Genomic DNA, 22,920 nt, shown 5'->3' on the forward strand with positions numbered 1-22,920 from the left:
CCTCCCAGCACAATTATAGCCACAAGGCTATGGTTGTAAGTTTGACCTTATAGTCTGACCCTGCAGTCCTAGGTAGCTAAGGGATGTGGGCTTCGGGGGTACAGCAAGTGCTGCCTAAACAAAGCTTGATAGAGTTCAGAGAATGGCAACAACAGGAAAGAAGCAGATGTGAAATTCGCAAGAACATTGTAAACATCTTGCCCTTGTTTTGATTTGTGTGATCTGACTATAAAATAAAGCTTCGGCTTACAGGCTGTGACACTGTCTCTTCATCCGAGAACAGTGTCCCATCTGCCCCAACTGTATACTTGTCTGTTTTCTTTAATCCTTCACCGCCCCTCCTCAGGTTCCCCCCTGGCCGTGCTGGACGCAGTTCAGGATAGTACCTGGCACATGGTGAGCCTCAATAGATGACTATTGAATAAACAAAAGGAGGGGAAGATATGAGTGACATATGGGGTATTCTAAGTATTGAGAAGTGGATTTGTAATGAGAATCTGTTTATACATAAGTATCAAAGTAGATAATTCAATACCTAAGATGGTTAAGACTATATGCAAACTATATATTCCTAGGAGGAAAATGGAAACAAATCCACCTGCTTCTCCCAAAATGAATTGCAAAATGGTATTTCAGTGTTAACTGTTAGCATGTGGGAAATGCAATGGCCTTCAAGTACATTACCAGGCAAGATCTGCCAGAGGTTATGATGCAGAAAAGTTCACAAACCATAATTTAAATGCTCTAATCACATGATTAATTAAATTTAAAACAATGGGAGAAGCAAGCGGAAAGAGATGGGATAAATACCACAGGAGAGGCTCCAAGCCGGGTGGAAGAACCATGCATCCCACAGTGTTCATGTCCTCCCACTCCTCTTCTCAACAGCCTTCCTCCTGATGGTTCTGAAGACCAGAGGTTTGAGCAAGGAGAGCCACAGAGGGAACCCCACCACCACCCAAGCCATGACAAACACTTGCCCCAGCGAAGAGAGGCAGGCACAAGGAAGCCTGGTCAATAGCTGACTTTGCCTGTTGGCCTGCGGAAGAGCCATGTTTTATTGATAATCGTGTCGTTCATGTATTGGGAATATTTAGTGTTCATATGTCACAGGAAACTGGGTATTTTAGGCCTTCTATTCCTTTCTATCCTTCTTTAATACATGTTCTGTTTACTAACTACTTAAGCCATCTTATGAATTCTGTCTATGTTTAACAAACTCTGTTTACTAACTACATATTTATACTTGCATCCTAAAAGCTTTCCTCTGGTTTACAAATGCTGTAATCTTCTTTAATAGAGTCAAATAGTCTCAAAAGCAAATGTCCATTCCAACTGTATTTTTTCTCAATGCCACAAAAAGAACCCTGCTGCCTTTGCCATGTCCAAGTTAGATGGTGCCATCCGAGCCTCTTCATTAGATCACCAAACACTTATTCTGGAGCAAAACAGAATTCCTAGTAAAGGCATTCAAGTGAGAAAAAACAAATACATTTAGTGACGGCTTTGCACATTCTAGTGGCTTGAGGTAGAAGGTGAGGTGTTGACGTCACCTTCCACCCAGGACACCCTGGCCCTGCCCCTTATGCCGCTACTGAAAGGAAGAACAGGTTTTGTTAGACCAACCATGAGCCACACAGTTGAAGGCATGAGAGGGGAAGGCAATGGCAATGGTGCTATCATGGGAAAGAAGTGTCAAAAAGAACCAAATAATTTATAAATTAGTTGCATTAAAAACATGATAGGAGCCCTAACCGGTTTGGATAGAGCATCAGCCTGTGGACTAAAAGGTCCCAGGTTCCATTCCAGTCAGGGGCACATGCCCGGGTTGTGGGCTTGATCCCCCAGTAGGGGGTATGCAGGAGGCAACAAATCAATGATTCTCTCTCATCATTGATGTTTCTATCTCTCCCTCTATGATATTAATAAAAATATATATATTTTAAAAACATGATAGGGGGAATTTTTACATATCTGATAAGATTTTAGATATCTGATAAGATTTTAAACATAGAATACATAAAGAACTCCTACAATTCGGCAACAAAAAGCAAACAACCCAGCTACAATATGGACAAAGGACTTAAATAGACATTTCTCCAAAGATGATATACATATGGCCAATAAGCACATATATTTGCTATATATGAAGATACGTCATTAGAAAAATACAAATCAAAAGCATAATGATATACTACACACTCCTAGGATGGATATAAGAAGAAAATAAGTGTTAGTGAGTGTGTGGAGAAATTGAAATCCTGTGCTTTGCTGATGGGAAGGTAAAATGGTGTAGCCGCTGTGGAAAACTGGCTCGGTTGGAGCATCTTCCTGCACACCAAAAGGTTACAGGTTCGATTCCTGATCAGGGCACATACTTAGGTTTTGGGTTTAACCCTCAGTTGGGGCACATATGTGAGGCAACCAATTGATGTTTCTCTTTCACATCGATATTTCTCTCTCTACCCCGCCTTTCTCTCTCTCTAAAATCAATAAAAACATGTCCTTGGGTAGACATGGTGAGGATCTTAAAAAGGGGGGATCATTTCTCTCCTCCCTCCCCTGCTTACTGTCTCCCCATCTTTCCTTTCTCCAGTGTTCAAAATCAGTGCTGGAAAGAAGACTTACTCTTTAGTCTTTAACATCCTCCACTGAGCCTTGAAATCCTTTCTATTTTTAGAGCAATCTCATATACTTTTATCACTAGCATCTCATTTCTAGCTAGACCACTCCTCTTTGCCAGGATGGATATGATGATGGCTGAGAGCACCAAGATTCTGGAAACCTGGAACCAAAGGATCTCCTAAATAAACGAATCTGATAGAAGGTGCATCTCATTTCTCTGCACCAGGAAAGAGGTGGAGGCAGCCCTGGGGCGAGGTGGCCCTGGCCCCTGTGTTGCAGTTCAGCCTTCTTTGGTGAGATAGCTTTGCTCCAACCACTGATCCAGCTTCTGGTCACACAAAACAGTTTCAGTGTTGCAATTCCACCCTGAGAAACACAGCCTTTGGTGGAAACGAAGCATGCCCCACCAATAATGTTAAACAGCTGATGGGAATGTTAGCATTATACTCAGTCCTAATAATGTACATTTCCTGCCTAGAGATTGGAATTAAATATATGGAAGCTTCATCAAGTAACTTCTTTATAATACGCTAATCCCACATCATTATTCCAGAGAGAACGGCATAATGGAAATTATTTGTATCCATTTTCAATCTAAAAACTCTCTTTGGGGAATGTCCATTTCTGGGAAGATGGAGTAGACATAATTTCCTTTATTTTTTGTGAGGACACCCAGAAATGATGGATATCAAATATAGATCACATATAAGTTTCAGAAAGGCTGAGAGAAAGCAAACTGACTAATGACTCAGAACTAGAGGAACAACATGATAGTGAATTCCCTAAATTGTCTCAGCTGAAGAAACTGGCAGCCTGAAAATGCCAACAATGCAGATAAAAATTTTTAAAAAGCTGCAACAAAATCCAGCTCTTTCTAGGCACAGGACCACAGAAGGGGCAGCCTCACAAGACAGAACATTTTTAGACAATAACCGGTCCAGCCAAACACCCAGGAAAAAAACTCCAGCCCCCTCCAAGCCATGTCAACAAAGGCCTAGAGCAGCAGTTCTCAAGCTGTGGGTCGCGGCCCCTTTGGCGGTCGAACGACCCTTTCACAGGGGTCGCCTACGACCATCCTGCATATCAGATATTTACATTATGATGCATAACAGTAGCAACATTACAGTTATGAAGTAGCAACGAAAATAATTTTATGGTTGGGGGTCACAACATGAGGAACTGTATTTAAAGGGCCAGAAGGTTGAGAACCACTGGAGAGGGAGCCTTGACTTTCTCTCAAGAGGCTGTAATGTGTCCAACACTCCTGCTGGGTGGTGTCAGAAAAGACCAAGTAGGGAGCTCATTCTCTCATCCCCACTGGCTGATAACAAGTCCCCTCTCCACCAGTCAGTGGAGACCCTTCAGAGGAGACCCTTCCCAGCAGCAAAGCTCTCCCAAACCTACACAGGAATTTGTATAGTGGCTTTATTCACCATTTCTAAAAACGAAGCAACCAGATGTCCTTCAACAGATGGTTAATATATAACTGTGCTACATCCATACCATAACGTAGAATATGCAATAACCTGAATCAATCCTCTAGAATTATGCTGAGTGAAAAAATTCACCTCCCAAAAATGTTTGATCCCATGTATTATAATTTTGTCAGATGAAGAACAGATTAGCAGTTGCCAAGTGTTGAGGAGGGGGTGGGGTAGCTGTAAGAGTACAGGAGGGAAGCAGCTATAGGAGGGCCATGTGAGGGAGCCTTGGGATGATAGAATGCTCTGCATCTTAATTGTATCATTTCCTACATCCCAGATATAGTATTTCACTGTAGTTTCTAAGATGTTGCCATTGAGGGTAACTGGGTAAAGGGTACACGGGATTTCTATGTATTATTTCTTACAACTGCATGTGAATCTACAATGATCTCAGAATAAAAAGTTGAATTTTAAAAAGAACCAAATCCACTACTTCTTTTCAAGGAGTCCCTGCTAATGCAAAAAGGCAAGGCAAGGAAATAAAAGGTATACACATTGGGAAGACAAAACTGTCTTTGTTCACCGATGACATAATCGAAAGAATGGACATAAAAACGGAAGCTAAGTGATTACAGCAAGGTTGCAGAATACAAGGTTGATAAGCAGTCAACAAGTGGAATTTGATATTATAAACATAATACCATTTATATTAGCACACCCCCCCCAATAAAATACTTAGGTATCTTAACAAAATTTGTCAAAACCTATACAAGGAAACTAAAAAACTCTGATGAATGAAAGAAAAGAACTAAATAAAAGGAGATAGTCTACATTCATGGATAGGAAGACTCGATATTGTCAAAATGTCAGTTCTTCCCAAATTGACCTATAGATTCAATGCAATCCCAATCAAAATCCTAAATTAGCCCTGGCTGGTGTGGCTTCCAGTTAGAGCACTAGCCTGCATACCAAAGGGTGATGGGTCTGATTCCCACTCAAGGGCATGTACCTGGGTTGCAGGTTGGATCCCTGGCCCCAGTCAGGTGCATGTGGGAGGTAACCAATCAATGTGTCTCTCTCACATCATTGTTTTTCTCTCTCCTTCCCTCCCTCCCTTGCACTCAATCTAAAAATCAATGGACAAAATATACTTGGGTAAGGATGAACAACAAAAAAAAATAAATCCCAAGTTATTTTATATATAGTGACAATCTGACTGTAAAGTTTATACGGAGAGGCAAAAGTCCCAGAATAGCAAACATAACATTGGAGAACAAAGTTGAAGAACTGATGCTACCTCACGTCAAAACTTACTATAAAGCTATAGTAATCAAGATAGTGTAGTTTTGGCAAAAGAATAGACAGATCAGTGGAGCAATAAATAGAACACCACAAATATAGTCAACTGATCATTGACAATGGCAACGCAATGAAGCAAAGAATCTCTTTGTGACAAATGGTGAAAGAAACAGGCAAAAAATATATCCATACTCAAACCTTAAATCTTTCACAAAAATTAACTCAAAATGGATTTTAGGTTTCAATGTAAATGCAAAACTATAAAACTCCTAGAAGGTAACATAGGAGAAAACCTAGATGACCTTGGGTAAGGTGAAGCTTTTTTTGTTAGATACACAGATATAATCCATGAAAGAAATAAGCTGCAGCTTATTAAAGCTAAAAACTTCTGCTCTCAAGGCAAGCCACAGACAGGGAAAAATAGCTTCAAGGCACATCTGATAAAGGATCATTATCCTATATATACAAAGAACTTTTAAAATTCAGTAAGAAAACAATCACATTAAAAAATGGGCCAAAGGCCTTTAGATACCTTACAAAGAAGATATACAGATAGCAAGTAAGCATATGAAAAGATGTTCCATGTCATCATGGAAGTGCAAATTAAAACAATGAGATACCATCACTACTCACTGATTGGCCAAAATCTGGAACACTGACAACACCTAACACTGGTGAGGATGTGGAGCGACAATCACTCTCACATTGCTGGTGGGAATAAAAAATGGTACAGTGCTTTGGAAGATGGTTTGGCAGTTTCTTACAAAAACTTAACATATTCTTACGAAAAACTTAACATATTCTTACCATATGGTCCAGCAAAAACATTCCTTACTATTTCCCCAAAGTAGATGAAAACTCACGTCCACCCAAAAACCTGCACACGAATGCTTTAGCAACTTTATTCATAATCGTCAACACTTGAAAGCAATCAAGATGTCCTCCAGTAGGTTAATGGTAAACTGGCATGTAAAGACAGTGGAATATTATTAAGCACTAAAAAGAGATGTGCTATCAAGCAATGAAAATATATGGAGGAAGCTTACATGCACATTACTAAACTAGAGGCCTGGTGCACAGATTCTTGCACTGGTGGGGTCCCTCGGTGTGGCCTGCGGGGATTGGGCCGAGACCAGCAGTCCAACATCCCCAGAGGGATATAGTAGTATGCGAAGCGGCAGGTGGCCAAGAAGGAGCCTGAGCCCAGGTGCCATGCCCCTCCCACTCATCCGGCTCCGCTGCGCCTGCTGCCGCCGCCACTATCACTTGGTAGGCTCGCTGCCATCTCTGCGCACCTGCTGCCCCTCCGTTGCAGTCTCTGCACACACGTCCTAGGGTGATACTGGCACACCTATGACCGAGAAGTGTCAGCGGGCTCACACCCAGTCAGTCCAGATGTCTGTCCTGCTCCTGGTCTGGATGGGGGAGGGGCGTGCGGGGGAGTGTCCACGGGAGAGGCTTGTGCCACCTGCAGCTGCTCTCGCCAGCTGTGAGCCCAGTGTCTGGTGTCCATCAATCAGCTGAGCGGCACTCCCCATGTGGGAGCGCACTGACCACCAGGGGGCAACTCCTGCATTGAGCATCTGCCCCCTGGTGGTCAGTGCATGACATAGTGACCAGTCAAATGGTCACTTAGGCTTTTATATATATAGACAGATGGAAGAAGCCAATCTGAAAAGGCTACAATACTGTATGATTCTAACTATGACATATAGAAAAGGCAAAACTATGGAGACATAAAATATCAGTGATTATCAGAGGTGATAGATGAGTAGGCAAAACAGTTGTTTTAGGGCAGTGAAATACTTTGTAAATTTTGATATGCTATTATATATTTGTCTAAGCCCACAGAATGTACACCAAGAGTGATCCCCAAGTTAAAACTTGATTATGATGTGTCTACATAGATTAATCCTTGGTAAAAATATATGCTGATAATGGTGGGGGCTATGCATGTGTGTAGGCAGGGGTATTGGGAAATATCTGTACCTTCCTCAATAGAATAACCCTAAAACTGCTCTTAAAGTCTTAAAAACAAAAAACCTAATCTATATTCCTGTTTATAGGCCTAAAATAAGTTAACAGAGGTAGACTGAAATGTCAGACACCCAACTGGCTCATTTCCTAGATGATTTCCTCCTATGGAATGGCATTTCCAGGGTCCAAGTGTCTGATATCTTAATTTGCCAAACCAGGAGGGATTCCTCTGGTGTTTCACAACTGCCCTACTAATTAAAACATAGAGATCCCCTATTAATGTGTCTTCAAAATATCTAGTAATCTCCCCCAATTTAAGTGAGCAATCTAAAAAACAACTCTCTTATCTAACTCTGGTAAAGAATGCGGTCAAGATTTTGTGTTCTTTTAAACTACATTATTTTGAGAAAGATCTTTATTTGCTTTGCACAAAAGTAAAAATTATATTCCACATTAACATAATATATATCATGATATATATTTCCTATGAAAATGTTTTGGCACACTTTAAAAAACAACAAAAAACTGAGTTTTAGTGATTGTTTTTTTAGAGTTGTACATTTTCTCCAAAGAGGAAATTCCTAGTTTTTACAAGAGGGGGGGAGGGGTGGGATTAGGTACATATGAAAAGAACGAGTTCATCTAAAAAGTTTTTCTCTCAGGAGAAACTTGGGATTCACTGCATTACTCTTATTTTCTTCTTTTTTCTCTTCTTTTCCAAGATTTCTCCCACTTTCCTCTTCTTGGCTGCCACCAGGCCACTTCCTTTGGTTGGCTTCTCACTGACACCAGTTAAACCACGTTTCTTCGTGTTAGGTTTTGACTGCCTTGCTTCTTCCTGCACCGCATCACCCGATTCCTTTTTGCTGCCTTTGGGTTGTTCTTTACTTACTAAAACACAAGAGACAGTGCACTTAAGATTGTTTAGCCCCTTTCGGAAAAATCACAGGCTGACAATAAAGTGAAGTTATCTGGATCTCCTTCACTTCAATCATTCAAAAGGTAACAGGTTATCCATTTTTAAAAAATGAACAATTTCACTTACCAGCAGAAGGCTCTGCAGCGGGAGGGAGGCTTTCTTTCGTGTCTGTCACGCTGTCTAGCCACACTCCAAGGCACGTCAGCCTGGCGTTAGTATTTACTTCACAAAGTAAAGATGGGGGAACTTTCTGAAACAAGCAAGAAAAATTCGTAACATAGAAGAATTTTAAATAATTTTCTTTTTCCATAATCAACTCCTTAACTTAAAACATTGTATTTTCTTGAGAATAAAATATGTTGTTTAGAAGGAATCTATTATCTGGATTCATGACTGGCTTGACTATGCCTTCCCAGAGCCAATTGTGACTACTCAGAAACTGTAAATTCACCGAGGAATGGGCCAGGACCATGTCTTGTTCATTTCTAGGTCTTAACAAATAACTTTGTACCAAGTAGGCACTTAAAAGGCCATATTCACAGAATAATAAACCAAGACTGTCTATGAGAGGGAGACCATTGAAGGGAATTTAATTTTCCAAGTATCTGATTCAAAACTACTATTGGACCCTAGCTGGTTTGGCTCAGTGGATAGATCATCAGTCTGTGGACTGAAGGGTGTCAGGTTCGATTCTGGTCAAGGGCACATGCCCGGCTGTGGGTTCGATCCCCAGCGGGGGGGCATGCAGGAGGCAGCCGATCAATGATTCTCTCTCATCATTGATGTTTCTCTTTCTCTCTCGCCCTTCCTTTCTGAAATCAATAAAAAATATATTAAAAAAAACTACTGTTGGTTGGTTCCATCATTAATCAGGAATTTTCTGCCCCCCTCTACCCCCCCAGTAATGGCAGTATTTCATCTAATAAAATTTTACAAAGAAAAATCAATATACAAAAAAGAGGAAAGCAGCACTTCTTTGAAAAAGCAGGAGTTCTGGGATCCTGTCAGCTCAGACTCACCAGTGCCCTCCCCGTGGCAGCTCTGTGGAACCCTAACTTTAAAACCATGAATATCACCCACACCTGGAAGAGATTTAGAAAGCTCACTTAAAGATCTCTATGACCCTTAAGGAAAAATTCTCTCTCATTTAATGCCAGGCAACACTGACAGTAAGACTTGCATTAAAGTGCATTTATAGTGTGCACTGACCTTATCCTGTGCAAGCTTCCACATTTTGATGAAACCATCACTTGATGCTGTAACAATAACATGATGCTCCGGGATTTCAAAACTGAACAAGTCTTTTACCCTAGAATAGAAACATTAACACCATAAATGATCCTCTCTTCAAATAGTGCGATACTGTTATAAGCTTCTACGCACACAGGCTCTTGATTTTTCAAGAACTATATTTCACTTCCCATGAGTCGGTGAGTCATTTTTCAGGGTCTAAATTCTAAGACAAAACTGACTGTTAACCATATCTTTAAAAAGTTGAAAAGCCATGGCTGGTGTGGCTCAGTTAGTTGGAACATCATCCCATGCACCAAAAGGTGGAGGTTCGATTTATGGTCAAGGCATGTGCAGGAGGCAACCGGTGATGTTTCTCTCTCTTTCTCTCTCTCCCCCTTGCTCTCTAAATATCAAATAAAAAAGAAAAGTTGAAAAAATAACTTTAATCAGGTTATTATAAAGGAGATAAAGATATTAAAGCCCCTCTCTGCAAGAAACTACACGTTCAGTACAGAGAGAAAAGTGAGACAAAAAGATGAATCAAGCCTTCCTCCTGTACATCCATTCCTGTCATTCCAGTGCCACCACCCCTAGTCTAATTTGCCAAATCAGGAGGGATTTCTCTGGTGGCCTCAGGTACTTCACAACTGCCCAGCTAATTAAAACATAGGAATCCCCTATTAATAAAAGGTACTATCATTTTTTCCTGAATTATGAAGTAGCCTAGTTGGCCTCTCTGCTTTCATTTTTAACCCCTAACAATTTTTTCAAAAACATATTTTTATTGATTTCAGAGAGGAATGGAGAGGGAGACAGAAACATTAGTGATGCAAATCATTGACCGGCTGCCTCCTACACGCCCCCCACAGGGGACCAAGCCCACAACCCAGGCATGTGCCCACCGGGAATCGAACCATGACCTGGTTCATAGGTCAACACTCAACCACTGAGCAACACTGGCCAGGCCCCCCTAACAATTTTTAAAAATTAAATCAAATCATGTTACTCCCAGGCTTAACATTCTACAAAGCTAGGATCTGCATTAAAATAACACAGGAAAGGAGGAAGCTGTTGGGGATATTTAGGAAGCAAGATTGATCATAAATTGACAACTGCTGAAGCTGGACGGTTAGTCTATAGGGGCTGCTCCCTTAAACTGGTTTATCTGCCTTTAAATGTTTCCATAATAAGAAATGAACACAACAAAATCTACAAAGGCATTTAATAGAAATTCAAACTCTTTCTAACATCCTCCAATGCCATGTACCATTTGGCTCACTCTGACCTAATAACATGGGCCTTCTATCTGTTCCTGAAATACATCAGGCTCTTTCCCCCCCCTCAGAGCCAGGGTAACGGCAGTTCTCTCCTCTTTTCAAAAACAGTTCCTGCCCTAGCTGGTTTGGCTCTGTGGATAGAGCATCAGCCTGTGGACTCAAGGGTCCAGGGTTCAGTTCCGGTCGGGGGCACATGCCTGGGTTGCAGGCTCGATCCCCAGTGTGGGGTGTGCAGGAGACAGCCGATCAATGATTCTCTCTCATCGTTGATGTTTCTATCTCTTTCCCCTTCTCCCTTCCACTCTGAAGTCAATAAAAATATACTAAAAAAAAATAGTTCCTTTTTCATCCCTAGGTCCCACTCCCCCTTTCCTGATCATGTTAACTAGGTCTGTACAGTGATTGCAGTATGCTGAGTACTATATTTACAAAGAGAGGTTTCTTAAAACCTAACTATTACTTTGAAAATACGGTAAGAACTAAGACGCACTTAAGATGTAGAACATGCAAATGAAGCATATTAGAGTATAACTCTTTATATTATCACCTTTTTCAAAATTATAATGGGAAAAGCAGGGGCAGAGTCAGACAGAACCGGGTTTGGATCCCACCTCCAGTAGCTAACAGTGGAAATATGGTTGATTTCAGGCCCTAAGAGTAAGAGCAAAGTCAACTTAACTATTTACTCTGAGACTCAGACTCTACCCCTAGAAATACAGTGAGCAGTATGAGGTAAGAGACTGACACAAAACAGAAGTCTATAATGCCCAGTATTTCTTCTGCAGGAAAAACAAGTGGGGTATAAAGAAGGAAGATTTGGACAAGGGGAATAAAGTAAAAAGATAAGAATGGTCAGGGGCAAAGCTCAAGATTGTTTAATTATTTTTTCCTGTTCAAATATGGTTGATTTCAGGCACCAAGACTAATGAAATCATTAGAAAAGTATCTTGTGCGAGTGACTAGTCCTGATGACAACTATTAGGTCTGATCAAATAATTGAATTGATACCCCCTCCCCTGGGACTTCTCAATGGACATTCCACTTGCTTAGACCACATTCCACTTGCTAAGACCATTATCTCTCCCTTCTGGAGTTTCCCAGAATCCACACTTGCACAGAGAATTCTCTGCCCAGAAAAAGCCCGCCTAGAGTCCTTAAAACCATCCAACTCACCGTCTTTGGGGGCTGGTGCCATTTTGGGGCTCAGCCCATCTGCTAATAAATTTATAATCCCTTACCACTTTGGCCTCCTGCATCCCTCCTTCAGCGACCCTAACAACAATTTTATCACTTTTGCATTTACTAAGGCGACGAAGACACTTCCATTATACTCTCAGACTCTGGATGTCATATATATATGCAGATACCTCTATCTCTGCAATTGTTCATAAAACATATATGCTGCTTTATGAAACTACTGCATATAATATTTGTTGAGGCTGTACACATACACACAAAAAATTGGTTAAAGAAATACCTGTTTTCATGAGCTTTAAATTCACAGAGGCACATTAATGAATCAGTGTCAAAAAACCTTACAACTTCTTCATCTCCAGCCACTGCAAGGACAGACTCCTAAGAGAGAGAAAAAGAAAAATATCCAGAATATCAAACAATTCAGACCATCACATACACACTAAACATCCACCACTGATTTCTGATTACTTACTGAAAGAAATGTAACAGAAGATACTCTCTTTTCGTTTGTGATGGTGCCACTAACAGCTGCTGTGTCAAGATGATAGACATCTATTTTATTCAGTATGACAACTACATATTTCTCTCCTCTTGGGGACCATTCCACGATGTGAGCATCTGTAAGTTAAAAAACAAAACCTGTTCATTTCATAAGTAAAAAATAAAATGATAGAGTAATAATAAAAGTAGCAAATGTTTATAATGCACATTTTCACATCACCACTAACATGATACATATTTTGGGGGTTCAGGTTTAGACAATAAGCTCAGTTCAAAGAATCATTAAAGGTTAGAGAGCTGGTAGGTGGCAGAGCAACAGAAATCTCAATCTAAAATGAAGAAAGCAGCCCTAGCCGGTTTGGCTCAGTGGATAGGGCATCGGCCTACAGACGGAAGGATCCCGGGTTCAATTCCAGTCAAGGGCACGTGCCCAGCTTGCAGGCTTGATCCCCAGTAGGGGGCATGCAGGAGGCAGCCAATCCATGATTCTCTCTCAGCAATTGATGTTTCTATCTCTTTCTCCCTCTCCCTTCCTCTCTGAAATCAATAATAAAAAAAATATTTAAAATAAATAAATAAATAATAAAAAAAATAAAATGAAGAAAGCAAGTAATCCAAAGCATTTGCTCTCAGAGGTAACCACCATCGAGCAGGCAAAGACTAATGTGTGTGTATTCACATTCCAAACAAAAATACTCACTCTGTTTTATATTTTTTATGAATGCTGATCTTCCTTCCACAAGATTCCATGTTCTGTAAAACAAGAAGCTCACTTATGGCACGATCACTAACTTTTACTAAATATAAAGGTAAGCATAATGAAGACTTACTCAAATGAAAATTTACTAAATACATGGCTATTCCGAAGAATGGCCATTTTTCCTATAGCAAAGGATATTCCTACATCCCTTTAATATATTTTCAAAAGGTTTCACCTCCTAAAACATTTCTTTTCAGGACCACGCTCCTCTTCACTTCAGCCTACAATGACTGAAAGGTAATGTATATGTTTGAATATAGAGCTTGTCACTTTTCCCTCCCATTATGAAAAGGTTCACTAGCTTTCAACCTTTCCTTATATCACAATATTTTTTGGGTTCCTGTTGTACTTGGAGAGCAAAGACCACAACTAAGTAGAGATGCTCTTGGGCATTAGTGACTTACCTTAATGTCTTATCTGTCCCCACAGACAGGGCCAACTTGCCAGATGGGTGAATAGAAAGAAAGGTCACATGTCCTCTAAAAGGAAACCAAGAGTTAGCCCCCAACTTGACTGGCGCCTGGAGACCACCAACTAGAAAGGCCAGGACTCACTTGTGCGCCTTAATCGACTTCAGGCACTCCCATTTCTTTGCATCCCAGACACAAATGAGTCCATCTTCTGCCCCACTAATTAAGTGCCTGTTGCCGTGGAATTTCAGGCAAGTTATTGTGCCTGTGGAAAAACAAAATAGGCAAAATTAATATTGAAAATTATTATTTTGAATGCAAATCCACTTCTGGTTTGAAGGCCATATTGTGGTAAGAAAACATCCAATGGAAGTATTACTGAATTAAACCATAACGACTTGTGGAAAAATTAAATTTTTTTCTTTCTTTTTTTTTAATATATATATTTTTATTGCTTAAATTATTACAAAGAGTATTACATGTTTCTCCTTTTTTCCCCCCGCCCTTGACAATCCCCTGGCCTCCCCTACCCCCCAGTTTCTTATGTCCATTGGTTATGCTTATATGCATGCATACAAGTCCTTCGGTTGATCTCTTACTCCCCTCCCTTCTGCCCCCCAACCCTCTCTGGCCTTCCCGCTGCAGTTTGACAATCAGTTTGAGGCAGCTCTGCCTCTGTATCTATTATTGTTCAAAAGTTTATAATGGTCTCTATTATCCATGAATGAGTGAGATCATGTGGTATTTTTCCTTCATTGACTGGCTTATTTCACTTAGCATAATGCTCTCCAGTTCCATCCATGCTGTTGCAAATGGTAAGAGTTCCTTCTTTTTTACAGCAGCATAGTATTCCATCGTGTAGATGTACCACAGTTTTCTAATCCATTCATCTACTGATGGGCACTTAGGCTGTTTCCAAATCTTAGCTATGGTGAATTGTGCTGCTATGAACATAGGGGTGCATATATCCTTTCTGATTGGTGTTTTTGGTTTCTTGGGATATATTCCTAGAAGTGGGATCACAGGGTCAAATGGGAGTTCCATTTCCAGTTTTTTGAGGAAACTCCATACTGTCTTCCATAGTGGCTGCACCAGTCTGCATTCCCACCAGCAGTGCACAAGTGTTCCTTTTTCTCCACATCCTCTCCAGCACTTGTCGTTTGTTGATTTGTTGATGATAGCCATTCTGACAGGTGTGAGATGGTACCTCATTGTTGTTTTGATTTGCATCTCTCGGATGATTAGTGACTTTGAGCATGTTTTCATATGTCTCTTGGCTTTCTGAATGTCCTCTTTTAAAAGGTGTCTATTTAGGTCCTTTGCCCATTTTTTGATTGGATTGTTTATCTTCCTTTTGTTAAGTTGTATGAGTTCCCTATAAATGTTGGAGATTAGGCCCTTATCAGATATAATGTTGGCAAATATGTTCTCCCATGTAGTGGGCTTTCTTGTTGTTTTGTTGATGGTTTCTTTTGCTGTGCAGAAACTTTTTATTTTGATGTAGTCCCATTTGTTTATTTTCTCTTTAGTTTCCAATGCCCTAGGATCTGTATCGGTGAAGAAATTGCTTTGGCATATGTCTGAGATTTTGTTGCCTTTGGATTCTTCTAGTATTTTTATGGTTTCCGGTCGTATATTTAAGTCCTTTATCCATTTTGAGTTTATTTTTGTGTATGGTGTAAGTTGGTGGTCTAGTTTCATTTTCTTGCATGTATCTGTCCAATTTTCCCAGCACCATTTATTGAAGAGACTGTCTTGACTCCATTGTATGTTCTTGCCTCCTTTGTCAAATATTAATTGAGCGTACTGGTTGGGGCTGATTTCTGGGCTCTCTATTCTATTCCATTGATCTATATGTCTGTTCTTGTGCCAGTACGAAAAATTAATTTTTTAATATAAAAGGTTCAAGCCTATGCAAATATTTTCAGCAGAGTTTTTCTAGTTGTAGATATAGATTTGAACTGACCAGTTCACTTTTTTGCTCTACATTCCCATAATCATAAATTTAGAAGATAGCTGGTAACAATATTTGAGGAGTCAAACAAAACTAACCAGCTAACAGCTAACCTGGCGGTACAAAAATTAATTTTTTAATATAAAAGGTTCAAGCCTATGCAAATATTTTCAGCAGAGTTTTTCTAGTTGTAGATATAGATTTGAACTGACCAGTTCACTTTTTTGCTCTACATTCCCATAATCATAAATTTAGAAGATAGCTGGTAACAATATTTGAGGAGTCAAACAAAACTAACCAGCTAACAGCTAACCTGGCGGTACAAGCTGAGATACACAGCATATGACTTCTACTTGCTAAACCAGCCGTGGGCAAACTACGGCCCACGGGCCGGATCCAGCCCGTTGAAAATGAATAAAACTAAAAAAAAAAAAAGACCGTACCCTTTTATGTAATGATGTTTACTTTGAATTTATATTAGTTCACACAAACACTCCACCCATGCTTTTGTTCCGGCCCTCCGGTCCAGTTTAAGAACCCATTGTGGCCCTTGAGTCAAAAAGTTTGCCCACCCCAAACTATCAGCTACCCAATCATCCACAATCCTATTATCATTGCAGAGCTGTTTCTGAACTGACTTCTATACAGTTCTCATTCACTGTCATAAGAACTTAAATGTTACACTCCTCCACTATGCCCTCTATCTCCTCCCATAGTTCAAATATCAAAAGGCTGAAGGAGGTGAATTGGTGGAATAACCCAACATTCCTCTCGTTCTCCAAAGCAGTCCATGCCATTATACATTTACCCTCGAATAAAACTCCCTATCCTTTGAAGCTTGTGTCAGCCACCTTTTACCATATAGCTCAGGGGTCAGCAGCCCAAATCTGGCCGGAGGAGTTCGAGTAAATGCAGGTGTACTGGAACAGAGCCTTACTCATTCTGCTACAAGACACCTATGGCTGCTCTGGTGCTACAACGGCAGAGGTGAGTAATGGTAACAGATACCATATGGCCACAAGCCTAAATATTACTGCCTTGTTATTTATGGACTAAGAATGTGATCCCTGGGCCACTACTGTTCATCTGCACACCTCCTGGTCAACCCTTTACGTTGCCCTGTAGATGGAAAGAGCCAAAAGTCTCTGAGGAATAATGTTGTCCCACCTCTCCACCTTCCCACACTAAGACTGTAACGGGCTCACACACCACCTTCTCACAGTGGGAGGCTTTAGCTATCTTTTGCCGGTGTTTTCCCGTTTCTCTATTATCCTATTTATTATTCTGGATATTTTGCTTTCCCATATCTTCTACTCCTTCTGCTCCCTGGTAAAGAACTTATTATCAACTGGTAGAAAACCAGAATTTCTATGAGGAAAATAGGAAAGCAGGGGCCCTACTTTAGTCACCCCCCCATCCAAACTCCTAAGGAAGTCCTTTTCTTATTGTTGAACACCTGTACCGATGGGTTTGGGCAGACGAGTTTTGTTTAAATTACTTCTTCCAAGCCTTAGAGAGAAGCCTTCCTTACATAACCTGGATTTAGAAGACAGAGAGGAAAAGAAATATTTGTCAAAATGACTCAAAGCCTAGCTTCTGTTGAAAAGATACTTGTCAAAGTAGTTAAGGCCTACCTAACTTAAGACAGACACTGATCACTCCAAACTTACTACTAGATACCAATGCTTGGGTGGAACTTCTAAAATATATGAAGACAGGATAGGAAAAAGGGTACCTATCTCAATTGCAGGAAACCAACTTCCTTGGCTGAGTTTCCTTAAACTAAGTACATATCAACTGATTCTACTAATTTGAGTTCTTCCTTTCCGTTCCCTTTTCTTGAATACATGTTGAACCCATCATTCTTTGTCTTCTGGGAAAACGCAATGAAAATAGAATATAATGTTCAATACTGAGAAAATAAATGACCTGTTCAGTCTTTTTATTGCTTGATCTTGCCACTCTCCTGGGCAACTGCACCATCTGTGTGGAGAACGCAACCATGACTTCTTCAAGTCTAGTGACCTTGGCCTTCTCTGTATTTTAGTCCCTCACACCCACAGCCTGAACACTGTTGCCACCTAGAGCTGCTCCACATCAGAACTCTTGAACTCTAAGACTCTATTCTCTGACCACAACTCACGTCTTTCCAGCCCTTTCATGCCTCCCATCACTCACACTCTGCCTGCTTTCTTAGTTCAGAGATCTGCAGACCCTTAACAACCCATTTTCCCTAAGCTGAAAACCTAAACTATCCTTTCACCAAAATCAATTCCCCTGTAACTCAGTTCTTCTGTTAATCAGCTGAACAATGTTAATCAGCTTAACAATAACCCACAACCGTCGGACCAACTATCTCAGTCCTTCTGTTGCACAAACCAAGTAACTTGCCTTGCTCTACAGAAATGCCTGTAGCTTACTGCAGTGACGTTACCAAATCACAGCCTCAGAATTCAATTGGGTGGCTCTCATCAGTGCTTTTGCTTGTTCTTAGGACCTCTTTCATATCCAAACTGCCAGCACGTTCCTCAAACCGAGATCACTCCTCCCTCCCATTCAATCCATAACCTCCTCCTCTCAAGTACCACCAGGATCTGGCCCCCTCTATTTCCCCAGACACCCCAACCTTCACTTTATCCTTCTTGTAATACTGACCTGCTTGCAGCTTCCCATGCACACTAGTGATTAAAACATGGGCTCCAGAACCAGGTTCAACTTCTAGTTCCACTGTATTGTGACCTTGGGCAAGTCAGGTAACATCTTTGAACCAAGGTTTTCTCTTCTATAAACTGAAAATAGGACTGTACCTTTGTGGCACACTGCTGGGTGCGTGCTACCCCTTCAGTAGAGCTAGCTATCAATATGCTGCTGCTACCTGTGCTCCTCATGCTGCCTGCTCTGCCAGAAACACGGCGCCCTCCCTTTTGCAAACTTCACCTGACTAATAACTGATATTTCTCTTTTAAGGAAGTTTTTAGTGAAAATTCATTTCCTCCTTCCCTTCACCCCCAACCCCTGCCAGAAATGAGTTAAATGCTTCCCTCTGTCTCTCAGCAGACTGTGAACAACTTAAGGACAAAGAACCACATTTTTTTTCATTTCTGTATTTCCTAGCACAGAATCTGCTTAATGAATTGCGTAACTAAAGTCAAACTGTAAAGTAATAATACCTCAACATTATTATCTTGAAGGATATAATTTCTTACCATTGTGATGCACTAGAGCCCCATGGTCTATCTTCTTTTTCATGTCATAAATATGAATTGTTTCATCTTTGCTCCCAGTGACTACAAAACGACTATTTGCAGCCACCGCTGACAAAGAGGCCGTGTGGGCATGGTGCGTGAAGTCAGCCACAGGAGTCCATTTCTGCTGAAGAGTAAAACATACATACGATCGATCAATGTCACAATCTCATCACAGTTCTCTAGAAACTGGTAAGTGGTTCCACAATCCTTGAAAACTACCAATAGATCTTCCAAATGGAGAAAAAACTATGCAATGATATGTAGATTAAAACAAAGAACCTGATAATTGAATAAGGAAGATAAAATAAGAAGGTAGGACGGTAATGATGGGTTTCATGATTCCAAAACAGTTATGAAGACTGGACTACAGGGACTTTAAGTTCCCAGCCAAATCCTCAACTCCTTATTAAATTTACATATATTTAAGTAAATACTGTTCATTCATTCAAATGTTCAATTTTGATTTGAATTTATTCACTTCAAAACTAAGTGACTACTATGTGCCTGGCATCATTTTAGACAGTTGATATATAGCAGTGAACACAAAAAATAAAAGTCCTTGTTCTAATGGAGCTGCCATTCCTGTGGGAGAAACAAACTAATAAAATGTTGCACAGAGATAACTATAATCACAAGTCTTATAAAGAAAAAATAAAAAGGATTAATAGTATGTTTCCATTAGTACTAAAATAAGCCCTAGAGATTGACCAATGATGTGATTTCAAGAACTCTACACTTACTGACAGGTAACTTTTGGATTGGATAAGTGTGATTGGTTGAGTGCAAATATATGCACACACACTTTTCAAATTAAAGAAGACTTATCAAGAAGTATTACTAAAACAAACCAAGGAAGGAAAAGAAACCCACCAAATTTCTTTCAATATATTTTTACGGTGTTATTGCAAATTAAATCTTAAGTAACTACATCGATAGTCCTTCCATCACTAAAAAACCAGGGAGGCTCTTTTGAGTAAAGACACACATTCCTGGGGAGGCTACTGTGGCCATAAATCAAAGAATAACCTTTGCCAGTCTGTATTACAGAAGAAATGTTATTGTCTGTGTAGGTGTAGAAGGGGTTTTGGGTAATGGTTAAGAGTTTCAAGTGTCAGAGACAGCTGGGGATTTAAGTCCCAGGCTACCTGTGTGACCTTGAGCAAGTCACTCCATCATCTCAATGTCAGGTTCCTCATCTGTAACAGGGGTATAACTGTATCTGCCTCAGAGGACTGCTGTGAGCCTACATGTGTCTGGAACATGGTAAGCAATATTATTACAACGAGAACATAATCAGTAGCACCATCTTTAAACATTCAAAATATGTCACACAAGGCAGATTAATAACCAGAATAGAAAACAAAGTAAACAAAAGTAATTAGTCAAGTCACATACTTCTAATTTTCTGGTTAATTCAAGACTGACACCTTGACTTCTCCATTAAGAAACACTCAATGATTACCAATACATCTCCTAGGGCAGTGGTTGGCAAACTCATTAGTCAACAGAGCCAAATATCAACAGTACAATGATTGACATTTCTTTTGAGAGCCAAATTTTTTAAACTTAAACTATATAGGTAGGTACATTGTTATTAACTTAACTAGGGTACTCCTAAGCTGGCCTTTGCTAAAAACGTCCTCATTTTATAATAATAAAGCCACCAACACAAAATAATTACAATTCTTAAATTGATGACAAAAATACCTGTAGGATTTGCAGCTGGTTGGAAAAATACAGGTAACTTTATGCTTCGAGTAGGTACTTTCGTCACCCGCGCGAGATTTGTAGGAGTGACTAGCACTAACCATTGCACATGAGACTGCTGACTGACTGGCTCACTCAACTTGTGCATGAATCAATCGCACCCGCCTCCCCTGCGCTGCGTCTCCCGAAGCCCGCCCTACTGACCGACACCCCCCACTTCTTCTAACGCCACTTCTTCAAAATAGACTCGCCCAGGCCGAAAACCGACTTCTGCGCATGGGCCACGAAGTTTCAAACGCACTGTAGGTGCGCGCCCACACGTGGCATTTTGTGGAAGAGCCACACCCTAGGGGCCAAAGAGCCGCACGTGGCTCGCGAGCCGCGGTTTGCCGACCACTGTCCTAGGGCAAAGGAAACTAAGGAGAAAATAAACAAATGGGACTACATCAAAATAAAAAGCTTCTGCACAGCAAAAGAAACCATCAACAAAATGAAGAGAGCACACTGCATGGGAGAACATAATTGACAATGATACATCTGATACAGGGTTAATATCCAAAATATATATGGAACTCATACAATTTAACAAAAGGAAGACAAAGAATCCAATTAAAAAATGGGCAAAGGACCTAAATAGACACTTCTCCAAAGTGGACATACAGACAGCCAAGAGACATCAAAAAATGCTCAAAGTTACTGATCATCAGAGAAATGAAAATTAAAATGACAATGAGATATCACCTCACACCTGTCTGAATGGCTACCAACAACAAATCAACAAATGCAAGTGCTGGAGAGGATGTGGAGAAAAGGGAACCCTAGGACACTGCTGGTGGGAATGCAGACGGGAGCAGCCACTGTGGAAAACAGTGTGGAGTTTCCTCAAAAAATTAAATTTGGAACTGCCATTTGACCCAGTGATCCCACTTCTAGAACTATATCCTAAAAAAACCAGAAACACCAATCAGAAAGTATATATGCACCCCTATGTTCATAGCAGCACAATTTACAATAGCTAAGATTTGGAAACAGCGTGCCCATCAGTAGATGAGTGGATAAAAAAGCTGTGGTACATTTACACCGTGGAATACTATGCAGCTTTAAAAAAGAAGGATCTCTTACCCTTTGAGACAGCATGGAGGGACCTAGAGAGCATTATGCTAAGAAAATAAACCAGAGAAAGACAAGTATCACATGATCTCACTCATATATGGAATCTAATGAACCAAATAAACTGATGAAGAAAATAGATTCAGAGGCACAGAAGCATGGAACAGACTGTGGACTCTCAGAGGGAAGGCGGGTACAGGTGGATGGGAAGAGATCAACCAAGAACTTGTATGGACATAGACAATCGGGTGGTGAAGGCCTGGGGTGGGGGGCGGGACAGGCTAGGAGAGGTCAGTGGGGGAAAGAGGAACACAGGTAATACTTTCAACAGTAAAGATTAAAAAAAAACAAACACCACTCAATGAAACAGGTTTTGAAGAGATACTTAGAGGAGTGATTAGGGGGGAAAACAGTGCTGGACTAAAAGATCTTTTTACTCCTGGATATATCCCGATTACCTGTTTGACTACTGGCAATTTACTTAACTTTTTATTCATACATCTAGTAAAATACTTGTATTTTGTTGTCATTTCCCTCCATACATTTGCCTCCCAGTCCTCTCTGCTTCTGTCGGGAAGGTCTCTGGCGCAGGATCCATACCCTTGGCGTCTTTGCACCTTCACTGCAAGCAATGGCCCCACAGTACAGATCCAGTAATAATGAGTCAGTATCATCCTGAGCCGGCTCTAATATTTTGTAAAACTCCAGGACAGAAATTCAGTGCAAGAGGGAACACCTAAACTGGCTGTCAATTTATGAGAGCGACCCTTAAATCCATCATCTGCGACTCATTTGCCCGTTTGCAGAAATGCCTGCTTTCCTTGTGTACCGTGGTAAAAAAAATATCTACCAAAACAGACAGTATCTCGTTTTATGAAATGCCGACTCCATGTTTTAAAAAGCTAACCTATACTGAAGTCTCCTGAGTTTGATTCGTCAATTAATCCCTAAGAAATCAGACGGTGTGTTCACCTCTGGCTTAGTGTTTACCTCGGCCGTGCAGGAACCAAGACCTGACCTTCCCCGCCTCCCGGGGTCCCTCGGCGCCCCGGCTTTTACCTGGTGGTCGCCGCTCGCCTTGGGCTCCGGGTGTACAGAGAATCCAAAAAGGACCTGCTCGTAACAACCTGCGACCAGCTCCATTCAGTAGGACATGTGCCTGTTCTGCGATCGGCGCGCCGCGTCCGGGGCGGAGCCTAAAGCGGATGCAGGAGGACGGGGTCCTTCCGCTGTCGGCGCGCAGATAGACGTCAGGACCGCAGGGCTGCCAAAGCGCCTG

At 40.8% G+C, this 22,920-nt stretch overlaps 1 protein-coding gene across 2 annotated transcripts; it reads right to left on the reverse strand.

Annotated features, from left to right (window-relative positions):
• Positions 1-7,710: 7,710 nt before the first annotated feature.
• PAK1IP1 (PAK1 interacting protein 1) lies at positions 7,711-22,871 on the reverse strand. 2 transcript variants are annotated; one of them, XM_005878432.2, is made up of 10 exons: positions 22,701-22,871; positions 18,783-18,945; positions 13,767-13,887; positions 13,617-13,691; positions 13,153-13,205; positions 12,424-12,569; positions 12,232-12,329; positions 9,454-9,553; positions 8,371-8,494; positions 7,711-8,216 (listed from the first exon to the last, which is right to left on the reverse strand). In XM_005878432.2, the coding sequence occupies exons 1-10, from the start codon at positions 22,782-22,784 to the stop codon at positions 8,002-8,004; spliced, it is 1,179 nt and encodes a 392-aa protein (XP_005878494.1). In that variant the 5' UTR covers positions 22,785-22,871; the 3' UTR covers positions 7,711-8,001. The 2 variants fall into 2 exon arrangements, with proteins under 2 accessions (XP_005878494.1, XP_014405048.1); XM_014549562.1 differs by having other exon boundaries at positions 18,783-18,948.
• Between the last annotated feature and the right edge of the window lie 49 nt (positions 22,872-22,920).

The sequence above is a fragment of the Myotis brandtii genome, unplaced genomic scaffold (assembly GCF_000412655.1).
Source record: "Myotis brandtii unplaced genomic scaffold, ASM41265v1 scaffold56, whole genome shotgun sequence".
Lineage (NCBI taxonomy): Eukaryota > Metazoa > Chordata > Mammalia > Chiroptera > Vespertilionidae > Myotis > Myotis brandtii.